Source organism: Hylobates moloch, unplaced genomic scaffold (assembly GCF_009828535.3).
Source record: "Hylobates moloch isolate HMO894 unplaced genomic scaffold, HMol_V3 SCAFFOLD_9, whole genome shotgun sequence".
Classification (NCBI taxonomy): domain Eukaryota; kingdom Metazoa; phylum Chordata; class Mammalia; order Primates; family Hylobatidae; genus Hylobates; species Hylobates moloch.
In genome coordinates this window covers 1,681,849-1,696,298 of record NW_026652284.1, presented here as the reverse complement: position 1 = coordinate 1,696,298, position 14,450 = coordinate 1,681,849, and the positions used below count along the sequence as shown (strand labels likewise).

At 55.9% G+C, this 14,450-nt stretch overlaps 1 protein-coding gene across 14 annotated transcripts in view; it reads right to left on the bottom strand.

Annotated features, from left to right (window-relative positions):
* The window catches only part of PRKCZ (protein kinase C zeta), a 135,261-nt gene that overhangs the window by 12,226 nt on the left and 108,585 nt on the right, over positions 1-14,450 (bottom strand). For all 14 annotated transcript variants that reach the window (XM_032758655.1, XM_032758656.2, XM_032758659.2 and 11 more), the window contains 4 exons: positions 4,308-4,394; positions 1,726-1,861; positions 1,528-1,615; positions 32-151 (listed from right to left, as the gene is read on the bottom strand). In XM_032758655.1, the coding sequence (XP_032614546.1) occupies positions 32-151; positions 1,528-1,615; positions 1,726-1,861; positions 4,308-4,394 (431 nt within the window). The remainder of the gene's footprint in view (positions 1-31; positions 152-1,527; positions 1,616-1,725; positions 1,862-4,307; positions 4,395-14,450) is intronic.

Sequence of the window (14,450 nt, the reverse complement as noted above, 5' to 3'; positions counted from 1 at the left end):
GAGGGGGACGAATGCACAGCGGGGCACGCACCTTGGAAAAGGTAGTCCTCTGTGTTCATGTCTGGGTTGTCGGTGATGATGTCGAACGGGGAGCGCCCGGCCATCATCTCAAACATGAGGACTCCCAGCGCCCACCAGTCCACGCTGAACCCTGGAGGAGAGCACACAGCCATCACCCAGTGGGGCCACGTGGGCCGGCAGCAGGGTGAACCCGGCTGGCGTTGGTTTTCATGCCCAGTTGACACAAGTGTGAGCCAGGCTCGAGTGGGCGGCACACAGGCCTCTGCGACTTCCACTTCCCAAACAGAACCAGCACCTCTGCCTGGCAGCTCGGCCTCCCTGCCACCATCCCTGACACTATGGAGGTCTCCCAGGCTGCCTCTGGGCTGTCGCTCCTGCCAGGGCACCTGTGACCACACAGGCACAAGGCACTGGTGGAACCTGCAGACAACCCTCCTCTCTCGTTTCTGCTGTTACAGAACTAAGCTTGAAGAAACCCTTTTGCTGCAATAACGGAAATACTCTCCTGTGTTTTCTTCTACACTCATTTTGTTTTTTAAAAAGGTTCAAGTAGTCAACCTGTTGGGAATGTGTTCCAGCGAATGAGGGGTGGGAGACCCTGACCAGTTTCGCCCAAGGACGGCAGCTGTCCCTAGGTCCCCGGAAGTCCCCCTGCTCCCTGCTGAGGTGAGATGCTGCCACTGTCCCACATGGAATCCCATCCCGAGCTGGGTTCTAGACTATATTCCAGTCCAGATCTGCTGTCTGTCCTTCGCTGGCTACTGAGACTTCCCTTGTGGCCGCTGGGAAGCCCAGTTATCCCAGGGGCCGAGTGACCTGCCCACCCTGCCTGCCCTACCCCCATTCTGATGGCAAAAAAAATGTGTAAAAATGTCTGAAGGCACACCATGCATGCCTCATGGAAAACACCAGGATGCAAAAGTGGAGTGTGTACAAACACAGTATGTGCATGCACACAACACACACGGATGCCCAACACATGAACACTCAGCACAACACAATGGCACACACACACACAGGGCTGCACACACGTGCCCACCATGTCCCCATTTCACGCCCAGAGACGGGAGAGGAGCAGAAACACTCCAGTGTGCATGGCGCCCTCAGCTGCACGGGCTGCGGGGTCCTGTCCACAGGCTCCTGCACCCCCCGGGGCTCCCCGGACAACTGCTTCTCCCCTAGCCACGCGTGCAGCATGGGGACTCAGGCACTGCACCCTGTCCCACCCCCGCTTTCTGTGTCTTTCCCCTTCCTGTGTCTTTGGGGCTCCCTGGCAGGAGGAATCCTGTGCGGTGCCCTCCCCAAGGGGCTGCTCAAGTGGACATGGGAGGTTTTCCAGAATTCAAATAAGGGGCTGAGACCAGATGATCACATCCGGCTGGGAAAAAGAGTGTGTGGCTTTCGGGTGTAAGATGGTCAAGGACACCTCTCCCTGGCTGCTGGGCCAGGCCTGAAGCCGTCTCTGGCCCTGTGTGCTCCGAGAGGGGCCAGGGCAGCAGCACTCACCGTACTCCTCTCCCCGCAGGATTTCCGGGGCGATGTAATTCGGGGTTCCGCAGAAAGTGCTCGTTGTGTCACCAGGGCCCAGGCCTTCCTGTGGGGGCAGAGTTACTAGGAGAGGGTTCTTGCAGACACTACCCCGCAGGACAGGCACCCCGAGAAGCACACACGGGATGGTCGGGGGACGTGGCCCGAGACACGCACCTTGCACATGCCGTAGTCTGTGAGCTTGATGTGCCCGTCCGCGTCCAGGAGGACGTTGTCCAGCTTCAGGTCCCGGTAGATGATCCCCCTCTCGTGCAGGAAGTTAAGGGCGATGCAGATCTCAGCCGCGTAGAACCTGGGGGCGGGGACGCCGTCATGGGGGCAGTGCGTGTGCCAGAGGCTGCGCCAACAGTTCCAGCCTGGGGGCCACACACTCCCGTTTGCCCCACCACGGGCCCGGCATCCTCTCAATGACCAGGCCCAGGATTTGAAAGTGCAGTGCACAGGGGCAGGGAGGGAAATGCCAATGAAAGCTCCAGGACACCACCCCATGTGCCTCAGGATGGCCTGCTGTCAAAGACACAGAGAACGACGTGGCAGCCTCCACAAGGGTAGGAGTGGGCAAATAATACGACGACTTCGACGCGGGAAAGACCAGAGGCATGGCACGTTGTGGTAGGAGGGCAGAACAGCACTGGTGCTGTGCAAGACAGTCCGGCAGGTCCTCGAAAATTAAACACGGTGCCAGGCTTGGTGGCTCACGCCTGTAATCCCAGCACTTTGGGAGGTTGAGGCAGGCAGATCACCTGAGGTCAGGAATTCAAGACCAGCCTGGGCAACATGGCGAAACTCCTTCTCTACTAAAAATACAAAAAAATTAGCCAGGTGTGGTGGCACACACCTGTAGTCCCAGCTACTTTGGGGGCTGGGGCAGGAGAATCACTTGAACCCGGGAGGCGGAGGCTGCAGTGAGCTGAGACCGCACCACTGCATTCCAGCCTGGGTGACAGAGCGAGACTCCATCAAAAAAAAAATAAATAAATAAATAAATATGACTTTTTTTTTTTTTTTTGTGGAGACAGAGTTTCACTCTGTCACCCAGGCTGGAGTGCAGTGGCGCGATCTCGGCTCACTGCAAGCTCCGCCCACGGGTTCACGCCATTCTCCTGCCTCAGCCTCCCAAGTGCTGGGACTAGAGGTGCCCGCCACCACACCCGGCTAATTTTTTGTATTTTTAGTAGAGACAGGGTTTCACCGTGTTATTTCACCATGTTAGCCAGGATGGTCTCGATCTCCTGACCTCGTGATCCGCCCACCTTAGCCTCCCAAAGTGCTGGGATTACAGGCGTGAGCCACCGCGCCCAGCCTAAATATGGAATTCTTATGTGGTTAGCAATTCAGTTTCTGGGTGTATACCCCAAAGAACCGGAAGCAGGGTGTTCAAGAGATTACTTCACACCCGTTTTCACAGCAGCCCTGTTCACCATGGCCAACATGTGGATGCCACTCAAGTGCTCCCTGCGGGATGGACGGATAAGCAAAGTGTGGCCCCTCCATCCAACGGGGCGTTATCCAGCCTGAAAAAGGAAGGCAATTCTGAGACAGGCCACAGCACGGATGAACCTTGAGGACGCCATGCTCAGGAAAATAAGCCACCAAAGGACCAACACTGTGATTCCACTCCGACGAGGTCCCTAGAGTCCTCGAATCAGAGGGACAGAAAGTGGGACGTGCCCGTCTGGGGTGAGGATGTGGGGCTGGGGTGGGGGACAGGGAGGGAGTGTCTGACGGGCTGAGCTTCAGCAGGGAAGAGGGGCGTGCTCTGGAGATGAGATGGGGGCCGGCAGTGGCTGCAAAGCATGGGGTGCATTCAACGCCACTGAACTCCATGCCCCAAAATGCTACCTTTTATGTTGTGTGTATCTTGCCACAGTTTTTAAAAACAGCGTTGTGGGAAGTGTACTGTTCTCGATTTATTGCCTACTGTCCTATTGCCAGAAAGAATCTAAGGTGACTCACAAAACTGCATAGAACGTTCTTAAGTAAGGAAATGAGGAAAAAGAGAAACTACAGAAGACAAGAAAGGTCCAGGGAGCTGAAATAAGCCCCCAAACGGTCCTGGAGGCCCCTTGGCTGCCAGGGGAGGCCCTGAACCATGCCGGAGGCCCCGCGGCTGCTGGGGGAGGCCCGAAGATATCAGAGATGAAAAGGAGGGGCAGGAAGGAGTCTCTCAGGTCACTCTAGAAACAGACCACTCAAATGCTGAGTAAACGCTGGCCATGCTGTGCCACTAACAGGGTGAAGAGCAGAACCAGGGCAGAGCCACCATGAAGACAGCACAATCCCAGGAGACTCTCACTTCTCTCGGACGAGGCCTGGTGCTGCTTCAGGGGTGGGGCCCAGGGAACTGGTCTGAGGCACTGTAACTCAGGAGACCTCTCAAATGTTGTGACTCCGGAGCAAACATGGAATGTGTCACAATGCAGGGGACATCACACTGTGGGGACATGGTGCCCTCTGCCATCCTACCTGGACCTCCCTCCTGACCCCTGGAGAAAGTGTCCGGCCCCTTCCTCGCGCACCCACCCCCCCGGTCATACCCACTCTGCGCACACCCACCCGGCCGCCCCACCACCTACCCACCTGGCCACCCCCCCCCGCGCACACCTACCTGTCCCCCGCTTCACGCGCGCACCCACCCGTCCCCCACTCCGGGTGCACCCACTCATCCCCCACTCCGGGCGCACCCACCCGTCCCCCACTCTGCGTGCATCCACCCAGCCCCCTCCACGCGCACCCACCTGGCGTGCTCCTCAGGGAGCTTCCTCTGCCTCTGCATGTGGAACATCAGGTCCCCGCCGTTGACGTACTCAATGACCAGGAACAGCCTGCAGGGAGAGAGGCGCCGGAGGCTGCAGTCACCTCGGCAGATGGCGGCCTCCTTAGACAGAAGCCCCACAGAAGCAGCCTTCGTGGGCCCGAACCCTCCCGCAGGTTGTCTTGCAAAGAACAAAGAGCAGCAGGACCACCCTGGCAGCAGAGAGGGGCTGGTGGGGACGGGCTGCGGGGCCGCTCGTGAAGGGGGCAGGTGAGGGAGTCATGCAGGGGCCTCACCGGCCTTCGCTCTTGGCCACTGTGTGCGGACTTGGGAAGTGTGGGTGGGCCCCGGAATGAAGGATGTGGCCTGTCACCAGGTGGGAGTGGAGGTGGCTTGGACCAGGGCTGGGGGCTGGGACAGGATCTGCCGGGGGCTGGAGCGAGGCGGTTTCTTGCATGGGGACAGCACCGTAGGTCCCTGGGTGGGGTGGCCTCAAGGCCTGATTTCATCACTTCGAGGCTGAGGAGTCCGCCAGCCTTCCAAGGGGACAAGCTGGGGTCAGGGAGAGGCCAGCTGGGAAGTAGCATCCCGGTTTCGCAGACGTGATCGTATGATTTTAAAAGATCCGTGGATGTCATCAGGACCACGCAGGCCCTTCCCGTCTCAGGGACTGGGCCATGCGGTTTCTCTTCCTAATAAGATCTTTTTTTTTTTTTTTGAGACGGAGTCTCGCTCTGTCACCCAGGCTGGAGTGCAGTGGCGCAATCTCGGCTCACTGCAAGCTCCGCCTCCCGGGTTCACGCCATTCTCCTGCCGCAGCCTCCTGAGTAGCTGGGACTACAGGCGCCCGCCACCTCGCCCGGCCAATTTTTTTTTTTGTATTTTTAGTAGAGACGGGGTTTCAGCGTGGTCTCGATCTCCTGACCTTGTGATCCGCCCACCTCGGCCTCCCAAAGTGCTGGGATTACAGGCGTGAGCCACCGCGCCCGGCCCCTAATAAGATCTTTCCTACATTTCATGAGACTCAATTTTCAAAATTAAATTATCATACAATCTCCCAGAAATACCCTGTGGTGGGTTTTTAGGTCAGCGGCTCCTCTGGCACCTGAATTGTTTATTTGCTTCGGACTGGTGGCTGCTCCTGGCTGCCCCCCGTGGAGCAGGGAGTGAAGGAGGGAAGTGTGTGCGAATCTGCTCATGTCCCTCGATCCCACGCAAGCTCCCACACCACCACCACTGTTACGCCTCAAGGCACCTGTCCCCGCTCCCACCCTCCACGAGCTCCCAGAATTAAGCCAGAGAGGATAGAGGCCAGTTTACACAGGACAGGTGAACTGGCTGCAAATCATCTGTGTAGTTTCTGATTAGAAACAAACTTCTAAAAATCGAAAGAGCCCTGAGCCCCAGTGAAGAGCTGGAGAGACGTCCACGTGGCCAATCGGGCATCCTGAAGAACAAGCCGCGCCTTTAGGGAGGGGCTGGGGAAGGGAGCGGCTGGGGAAGGCTCGTTCCTTGGCTTTTGTTGTCTCCCCTGCCTCCAATGGATGTGCTTGGAAATTCTCTGGTAACCTGGCCCTTGTCCCTGGGGACTCGCTGGTCCACTGCTGCCTGTTTTGTAAATAAAGTTTTATTGGAATGAGGCTACGCTCACTGGTGCGTCTATTACCTACGTCTGCTTTCCAGCCACTGTGGCAGAGGGAGTTGCTAACAGAGACCTTGTGGCCGCCAAGCCAAAAATGTCTACTCTTGGGCCCTTCAAGAAAAAGTTTGCCAATACCCGGTATAAACAAAATAGCAATGACAGAAAGAGCAGCTTTGAGGGTGCCCTCGATGTGCAGGAACGTCCTCAGTGCACCCGTGGAGGAACTCGTTCAGTAATGTCAACCCCATGGGAACGAAGCTCCATGAAGGCCTCCAACCCCTGGAGGACACCCACGACCTAAGAGTTGGTCAGAAAACTTTAAGAGAGAATTTATTCAAAACCCTTAGAGTGCCCGGGCTCGGTGGCTCACGCCTGTAATCTCAGCATTCTGGGAGGCCGAGGCAAGCAGATCACCTGAGGTCAGGAGTTCGAGACCATCCTGGCCAACATGGTGAAACCCCCGTCTCTACTAAAGATACAAAAATTACCCAGGGCTGCTGGTGCGCACCTGTAATCTCAGCTACTCGGGGGGCTGAGGGCAAGAGAATCGCCTGAACCCAGGAGGCAGAGGCTGCAGTGAGCTGAGATTGCACCACTGCACTCCAGCCTGGGCGACAGAGCAAGACTCCGTCTCAAAGAATAAAATAAAAATACAAAAAACCACAAAAACCCTTAGGGTGACTTCACCATATATTTTTTGCCAGCAAGAGTTACACGCCCCGACGGGTGCTGGTCCCTCCCACCCGTCCCCCCGAGAGGAGCCATGTTCACCCCAACAGTGCTGCTGTGGTGCCCGGGAAGGGCCTCCACGGCCTCTGTGGGTACATCCTCACTTTAAGCTATCACGGCCCATAGGACAGGGACAAAGCCAACGCCATTTCCAGAGAAAATAAAGAAATACATGAATTCTAGAGAAAAGCATCAATACAATGCCTCAGGAGGCTGAGAGAATTTGGGGGACATTTAAACACTTAGAGAGGTAGAGGTGGAGGCCGCTTCCTCTTCCTCTCCAGAGAAAAGCCAATCACGGGAACTGCGCTGAAAGCCATTTCTCTCTGCCCGAGGCCTAGGACCCAGGCAGCTTGCTGAGGAAGGAATTTACTTAATTTGCAACTGCTCAAGCTGCAATGACGGTGGGGTTTTTTTGTCTACAGAAAAACCTTAATGCTACTTTTGACATTTCTTCAGAGCAAAAACCCACCAGGACAATCTGGTGTCAATTCACTCTAAGGCTACTCTGCGTGATACAAGCTGAGCCGACTGCTGACAAGACGCCTGAGACCAGGGCTGAGCATGCTCTGAGCCCACTCCTCTCCTCACGCTGGTGGTGTGCACCTGCAATCCACATGGGCTCGGCCCACTTGGGTGCCCCGCAGACGCCGTCCTGCGTAGAGGCTCTCAGGCAGGGGCGCAAGGCCAGGCCAGGGGGCGTGTGTGGCTTCACCCGTAGCCCCTCAGTGACACGCACAGTCCTGACCCCAAGAGACGCTGGGAAGCACAGCCGGAGGTGGGGGGGTGGGCTGAAGCTGCCCCTCTGTGTCCTGGTAGTCACACTCGCCATGTCGTGGCCTGGAGGTACTGGGGATGCCCCTCCCTGCTCCCTGTCCTGGCATTAATGCTCCTCCCATGTTTGCAAGGGGAGAGGAGCAAGGAGAGCCCAGGAGGGAGGAGGGAGGCAGGAGGCAGGAGGCAGGAGGCGGGACTCACGAGACACGTGCCCTCAGGGCTGTTTTTCTGAGACAAGATCTCACTCAGGCTGGAGTGCAGTGGTGTGATCATGGCTCACTACAGCCTCGACCTCCCAGGCTCAGGTAGTCCTCCCACTTCAGCCTCCCGAGGAGCTGGGACCACAGGCTCGCACCACCACCGCCAGCTAATTTTTAAATTTTTTGTAGAGACAGGGTCTCGAGACATTTCCCAGGCTGGTCTTGAACCCCTGGCCTCAAGTGATCCTCCGGCCTCAGCCTCCCAAAGGGCTGAGATTACAGGTGTGAGCCACTGCACCTGCCTGTCCACGATACTTAATCAAATACACAAACGTGAAGAACGCCAACAAAAATGGATTCATCAACAACCAAAGACAAAGTGCAGCTCTCAGGAACCAGGGAAGACGCTGACTGCAGCCGGATCCAGTCCCCGACCCTGCCCTGGAACCGGCACCATCCAACAGACGTGGGAAGTGGAGGGACGGTGGCCACAGGGGGATGCTGGAAGCTCACAAAACCTCCTAGGGGGTGGCCGGGGGCTGGGGGAAGCTCCCCAGGAGACAGGAGACGGCCGGGTGCTGGGGGAAGCTCATAAAACCTCCTAGGAGGTGGGCCCTGTCCTTGGTGCTGCCCCCTCCTCGCCACTCCCCCCACCCCCTCCAGGAATGTAAAGGGCCTGCCTGGCTCAGAGGGAGGAACCGGAGCCCTCTCCTGGAGGCACAGGAGACGCTGCCCTGAGAGTCAAGAAGTAACCAGATGGGTCCGGGCGGGCCGCCACCATGTGTGTACAGAAAGTTCTGGTGGAACACGGCCACACGCGTCCCTTCACACAGTGTCTAAGGCTGCTTCTGTTTTAGAACGCATAGTTGCCACAGAGGCCGCACGGCCCACAAAGCTGGAAATATTTACTGCCTGACCCTTTAAGACAACCTTTGCTGACCGCTGGTGCGGCCCTCAGTAAGCGTCAGTCTCCAAGTCCCTCTGTGTTAATGCACTTGACCCCATCACCAGGAAGTAAGTTCAGCCCTCGCCGTTTTACAGATGGGGAAGCCGAGGCACAGACAGGTTAGGGGATGTTCTCCAGCTCACACAGCTCCTGGCTTGTCAGACCCAACATCAGATGACTCGGGCGGGCCCAGAACCCTCACTTGGAAACCCCACTTTCAGGTCCTGTCCCCACCTCACAGCGGACATCACAGCGGTGACAGCACCATCATTACAGGGCACGCTGGAAAATCAGATTCCTGACTCGGAGTGCAGGATGGACATTAAAGCTCTGAGGAAGATGCCAGCAGATGAGGAAAGGCTGTAAAGCTCAATCAACAGAAGGATTTTACTTCGTCCAAAGAAATCTACTGGTGGGGATGCTGGCAGGCCTTGGATTTCTCCACAGAGGATAAAATGCCAGAAAGTACCCAGGAAATGCACTCGAGCACTGGAGGGCAGTGTGTCCCAGCAACAATGGGGCTCACACGCAAAGGCAAACACGGGTGTCCTCAACATGAAAGGACGCATGGGAGGCAGCCCCTCACCTTCCCGGAGCCAGGAGACACGGCCTGGGATGAAGCTGAGCAGAGGAAAAGGCAAGGCAGGGTGCAGCCGTGGGACTGGGTGAGAACACCCCGCCTCGGCAGGGTAAGGCTCACAACATCACGAAAGCCGGGGCAGAGCGAGACAGCTGCCCTCCACGACACCCAAGGCCCAGCAATCGCACAAGGATCCCGCCAAGAGGTAATAACGTGATTTAGAATGTTCCCGGGAATTGAAAAATTAGAAAAATTTAAAAATCCAATGAAGCTTGCACAAGAGAGGGGAGCTAGAGATCAGACGCCAGAGTGTGCAGGGAACGCTCACCGTTTTAGGCTGCCTCGGCATCCATTCTGGATCTAAGCTGAACTTTCTCCTACCAGAAGCAGGGCTGTTGCCGTGACAGTTTCCAGTTCCACATCCCCCCATTCCTCGAGCTGGCCCACCCAGACACCCACCCTATGCAACTGCTCCCTGGTGACCTCCCTGCAGCCCTGCTGATACCATGCCCCACATGGACTGTGCAGCCACACTGCAGAGTCCCTCCACAGTCACACGTGGCCCCACGGAGCTCAGGCCTGCTTGCTTTAAGTCCACCAGTTAAAACTTCCCATGGGAAACCTGTGTGCAGAACACCCTGGACCCAATAAGGGGTTGGCCCAGGGGTCCCTGTCTCTCTTTACGCTCCCTGGCCTCCCAGCAGGTTGTGCACCCCCAAGGCCTGTGGGTGACAAAAGTTGTGTTTCCATCCTGTGTCTCTCTTGATCACTGGAGCAGTAGCTCTGTGTCCTAAAGATTCTAAACTAATATGAATATCAACAAAAAAAATTCCTAAATAAAATATCAGCAAATTGAATTCAGAAGCACATTAACAGAGTAGCACACTAAGACAGGGCATGGTTTTCCCCAGGAATCTAACGATGGTTCAATACCAGCAGCTACATTATGATGACACCATTCATTCCAGGAGGGCCTAAGGAGTAAAAATCAGAACAATGATCTCCACAAATGGCAAGGAGGCCTCTGAACAACTTGCAGTGTTCTTTCCTTCTCTTTTTTTTTCTTTTTTTTTGAGACGGAGTCTCGCTCTGTTGCCCAAGCTGGAGTGCAGTGGTGCAATCTCCGTTCACCGCAAGCTCCGCCTCCTGGGTTTACGCCATTCTCCTGCCTCAGCCTCTCAAGTAGCTGGGACTACAGGTGCCCGCCACTGTGCCCGCCACCATGCCCGGCTATTTTTTTTTTTTTTTTGTATTTTTAGTAGAGACGGAGTTTCACTGTGTTAGCCAGGATGGTCTTGATCTCCTGACCTCGTGATCTACCCGCCTTGGCCTCCCAAAGTGTTGGGCGTGAGCCACCGCGCCCGGCCTCAGTGTTTTTTCTTGATAGCAAAATAGAAATGAATGGAAAGTCCCTTAATAGGACAAGTCACACCTCTGCATGCAGTTATCGGTCATCTTCTCTCAGCTGATCAGCCTTTCTAGAACCTTCTCCCAGTGCCTGGGGGCTGAGAGGCTGTATGTATCACTGCCAGGGACTTTAACAGCAGAAGGTGTCCTCAGAGACCAGATGATGGGCCCAGGAACTGGGAGGGTCTGTTCCCGTCTCCAACAGCTCAGGCAGGGGCAGCTCCTCTGTGGGCTCCAGAACCCAGTTCAATGGCTGCAGGCAGAGCCCCTGTCTCTCCTCTCCCCTGTGGCCCTCCCAACACCCTTTGCACATGCCAGGGCAAATGCTGTCTGCCCAAGATGGGTAAATGTTTCCGTTCTGCCTTGAGGATAGCACCGTGCTTCTGGTGCAAAGTGTTCCAGCTGGGGTCAGGAATAGGACAGGGCCATCCAGTGTCAACGTCACCCCAGTGAGGCAGGTGCTGGCCACTGTCATCAGAGAGGAAGATGAACAGAGACGGCACGACCTGGGTGCAGCGGCTGAGGTGGGTGATGCTGCCCCAACTGCAGATGTTTTTTTTTTTTTTTTTTTTTTTTAGTAGAGACGAGGTTTCACCGTGGTCTCGATCTCCTGACCTCGTGATCCGCCCGCCTCGGCCTCCCAAAGTGCTGGGATTACAAGCGTGAGCCACCGCGCCTGGCCACCACCTGCAAATGTTAACCCTTGCATCTAAAGCCCCAGAAAACCACCTGAAAGTTACTACAAGGAAGAGAACTCAGAAGCCATGGGACTCACAGTTACCATGCAGAGACCAAGCTGCCTGCTGCTGGATGCTCTGAGAGAAGAAAAAAGACATCGTTTATAACAGAAACGAGACGAGACACTCAAGACAAAATTAAACAAGGAAGTGGCCAGGCACCGTGGCTCATGCCTGAAATGCCAGCACTCTGGGAAGCTGAGGTGGGAGAATCGCTTGAGCCCAGGAGTTTGAGACCAAACTGAGCAACACAGCAAGACCCCCATCTGTAAAAATAATAATAATAATTAGACAAGGAAGTGAAAAAAACCACATGAAGACTTCAAGAGTCTCCTGAAAGAGGATGTGAGTGAATGAAAAGGTAAACCGGGTTCCTGAATGGGAAGATCCAACACTAGAAGGATGTCAATTTCGCCTCAGGTAATGTGTAAACTTAACAAATCCCAATGAAAATGCCAGTTTCAGGCTGGGCCCAGTGGCTCACACCTGTAATCCCAGCACTTTGGGAGGCCCAGGCAGGTGGATCACTTGAGGTCGGGAGTTTGAGACCAGCCTGGCCAACATGGTGAAACCCTGTCTCTACTAAAAATACGAAGATTAGCTGGGTGTGGTGGCAGGGGCCTGTAATCCCAGCTACTCGGGGGGTTGAGGCATGAGAATTGCTTGAACCCAGGGAGCGGAGGTTGCAGTGAGCCAAGATTGCGCCACTGCACTCCAGCCTGGGTGAAAGAGCAAGACCCCTTCTCAAAAAAAAAAAAAAAAAAAGAAAAGAAAAGCCCAGTTTCTTTTTCTTTCTGGAAGCAGACGGGTTGATTATAAAGTCCACATGGAAAAATAAACAAGAGAAAAGGAAAAACAAGAGGCAAAACTGTCTGGATGGTGACGCTGGTTAGTCCAGGGTCTTTGGAGTGCGGACAAAAGTTCTTTCCTGCACGTTAAAATGGGATACAAGTTTAGAAAGAGGCTCTTCTTTTATGTGGTCTCTGTCGTGATCTAGTAGTTAAGCAGCAAAGGCACAATTTCAGGACTGGTCCTGAAAGTTCCTTCAACTAAGGAGACCCCAGGTGGCTTCAGGGCTGCCACCCCTATCCCTGCCCATCCCGAGAACCATGCAGGGCGCAGTGGCATGGGACGTTCGGGTCTGGATGGAGAAGGGGAGACGCCATGACCTCATCTCTGCTCACTACTGGCAAAATCATCTCCAAGCCTGCAGTGGAGGCCCCCTGGTCCTGATGTGACCCTGAATGGCAATGACACCTGCCCCCTGACCTGTTCTAAGAGCGGCTGGGTGCCTCCCGATTAGAACTACAGACAACGCATCCCTTTCTCCCGTGTTCTGCACAGCCCCGTGTGGCCTGCGACACCAAATCAGGAAACAGTAGGGCCCCCTGTATGCTGCAGGTGTGTCTCAGAGCCCATGTCCTGGGGGTCCCGGAGGGCCCCTCACTGCCCAGAGCTCTGGGATGATGCATGCGCAGCTGTCCACAGTGTTCCCGAAGAGTGCAGGACGCCCTCACAATGCAAAAGGCAAACCAAGCCCCTGGCTCCTGCCAGGCCCCTGATGCTGGGAAGAGCCCCTTCTCCCGTGCACAGCCTCGTGGGGACCACGGGCCCAAGCGTCCTGCTCCAGAAGTGCTAGGGTTTAGCGTGGCACTTTTACCATTTTAGGAAACCCCGATGAAAAGTGAGCAAATCAGGGGCCTGCTGAGCCGTCACCGTGTGTCGGCAGAACAAAGGCTGAGGCGGCTGCGCCCACGCTGGGCCCTACGGGTGTCAGTCAGCATCTCTCCTTCTGTTCTGAGCTCCCGTGACTCCAGCACACGGATGGGTTTTGAAAGGGAGGTGACTCATGTTCCCAAAGAATAGGCACCTGCCCTTCCCAAGGTTGTCCTTGCTGTGGCACTCACTGAGCCCTTCCCTCTACTGCCTCCACCCCCATGGCGGCGCCTCCTTCTGCAGCCCTGAGGAGGCAGCACCCCAGGGTCGGACCCCGTCACACCCTCACCTCTTTCTCACACACCCACAACCACAACCACCCCCGGGGGGTGTCTCCATCCCAGGCCACAGCACCCCCAAGTCCTCCACGTCCAGGCTGGCCCCGCCCTGTGCCTGTCTGGCCAGCACTGCCCTGACTTCTGGGAACTGGGGTGATTCCCCCACATGGAGACAGGCCCCTCCTCCCCACCCCCAAGGCCTCCCTCCAGGCCATGACAGGCCCAGCAGGTCCCTCTGGCTTCTGCGGCCCAGATTCTACTCCCCACATGAGTGCCTGCCCAACACCAGTAATGCACTGAGAATCCCTGGCGCCTCCGCGTCCCAGGGCCTCTTGGCCAAATCCAGCTTCGAAAGCCCCTGGCACCTTCAGGCCTGCTTCTCTTCTCTGACACGCACCATTGCCCTCGTCCTTCCCAAAGGCCTGTCCCCCATGAGCCCCTCCTACGTGACCCAACCCTTGCCTGCCCCCCTCTCTCCACGCAGTCCCACTCTGCTCCCTGTGGGCCCTCCCCAGGTGCCACGCCACGCCTCCTGACGCTGGTGACCAGTTCCAGGGACGTCACTCTCTGCTGTTTGTAAAGCTGTCTCCCTCTCCAGAGCTTCAGGCAGGTTTCAAAGCATAATTGAGACACACACACACAGTGCTGGGCGAAGTGCTTTTCACGTCTAGAAGTCACTTTGACCAAGAAGAACTTACTTAAGTGTCTCAGTCAGGGCACGGCCTGAGAAGCCCTTCCACAGATAAGCAAGGGTGTTTTTTTTTTTTTTTTTTTTTTTGAGATGGAGTCTCGCTCTGTTGCCCAGGCTGGAGTGCAGTAGCGGGATCTCGGCTCACTGCAAGCTCCGCCTCCCGGGTTCACGCCATTCTCCTGCCTCAGCCTCTCAAGTAGCTGGGACTACAGGCGCCTGCAACCACGCCTGGCTAATTTTTTTTGTATTTTTAGTGGAGACGGGGTTTCATCGTGTTAGCCAGGGTGGTCTCGATCTCCTGACCTCGTGATCCGCCCGTCTCGGCCTCCCAAAGTGCTGGGATTACAGGTGTGAGCCACCGCGCCTGGCCTGTTTGTTCTTTTTAAAGAAACACATTCTGAGTGTGAATGAATGTAAAATAAT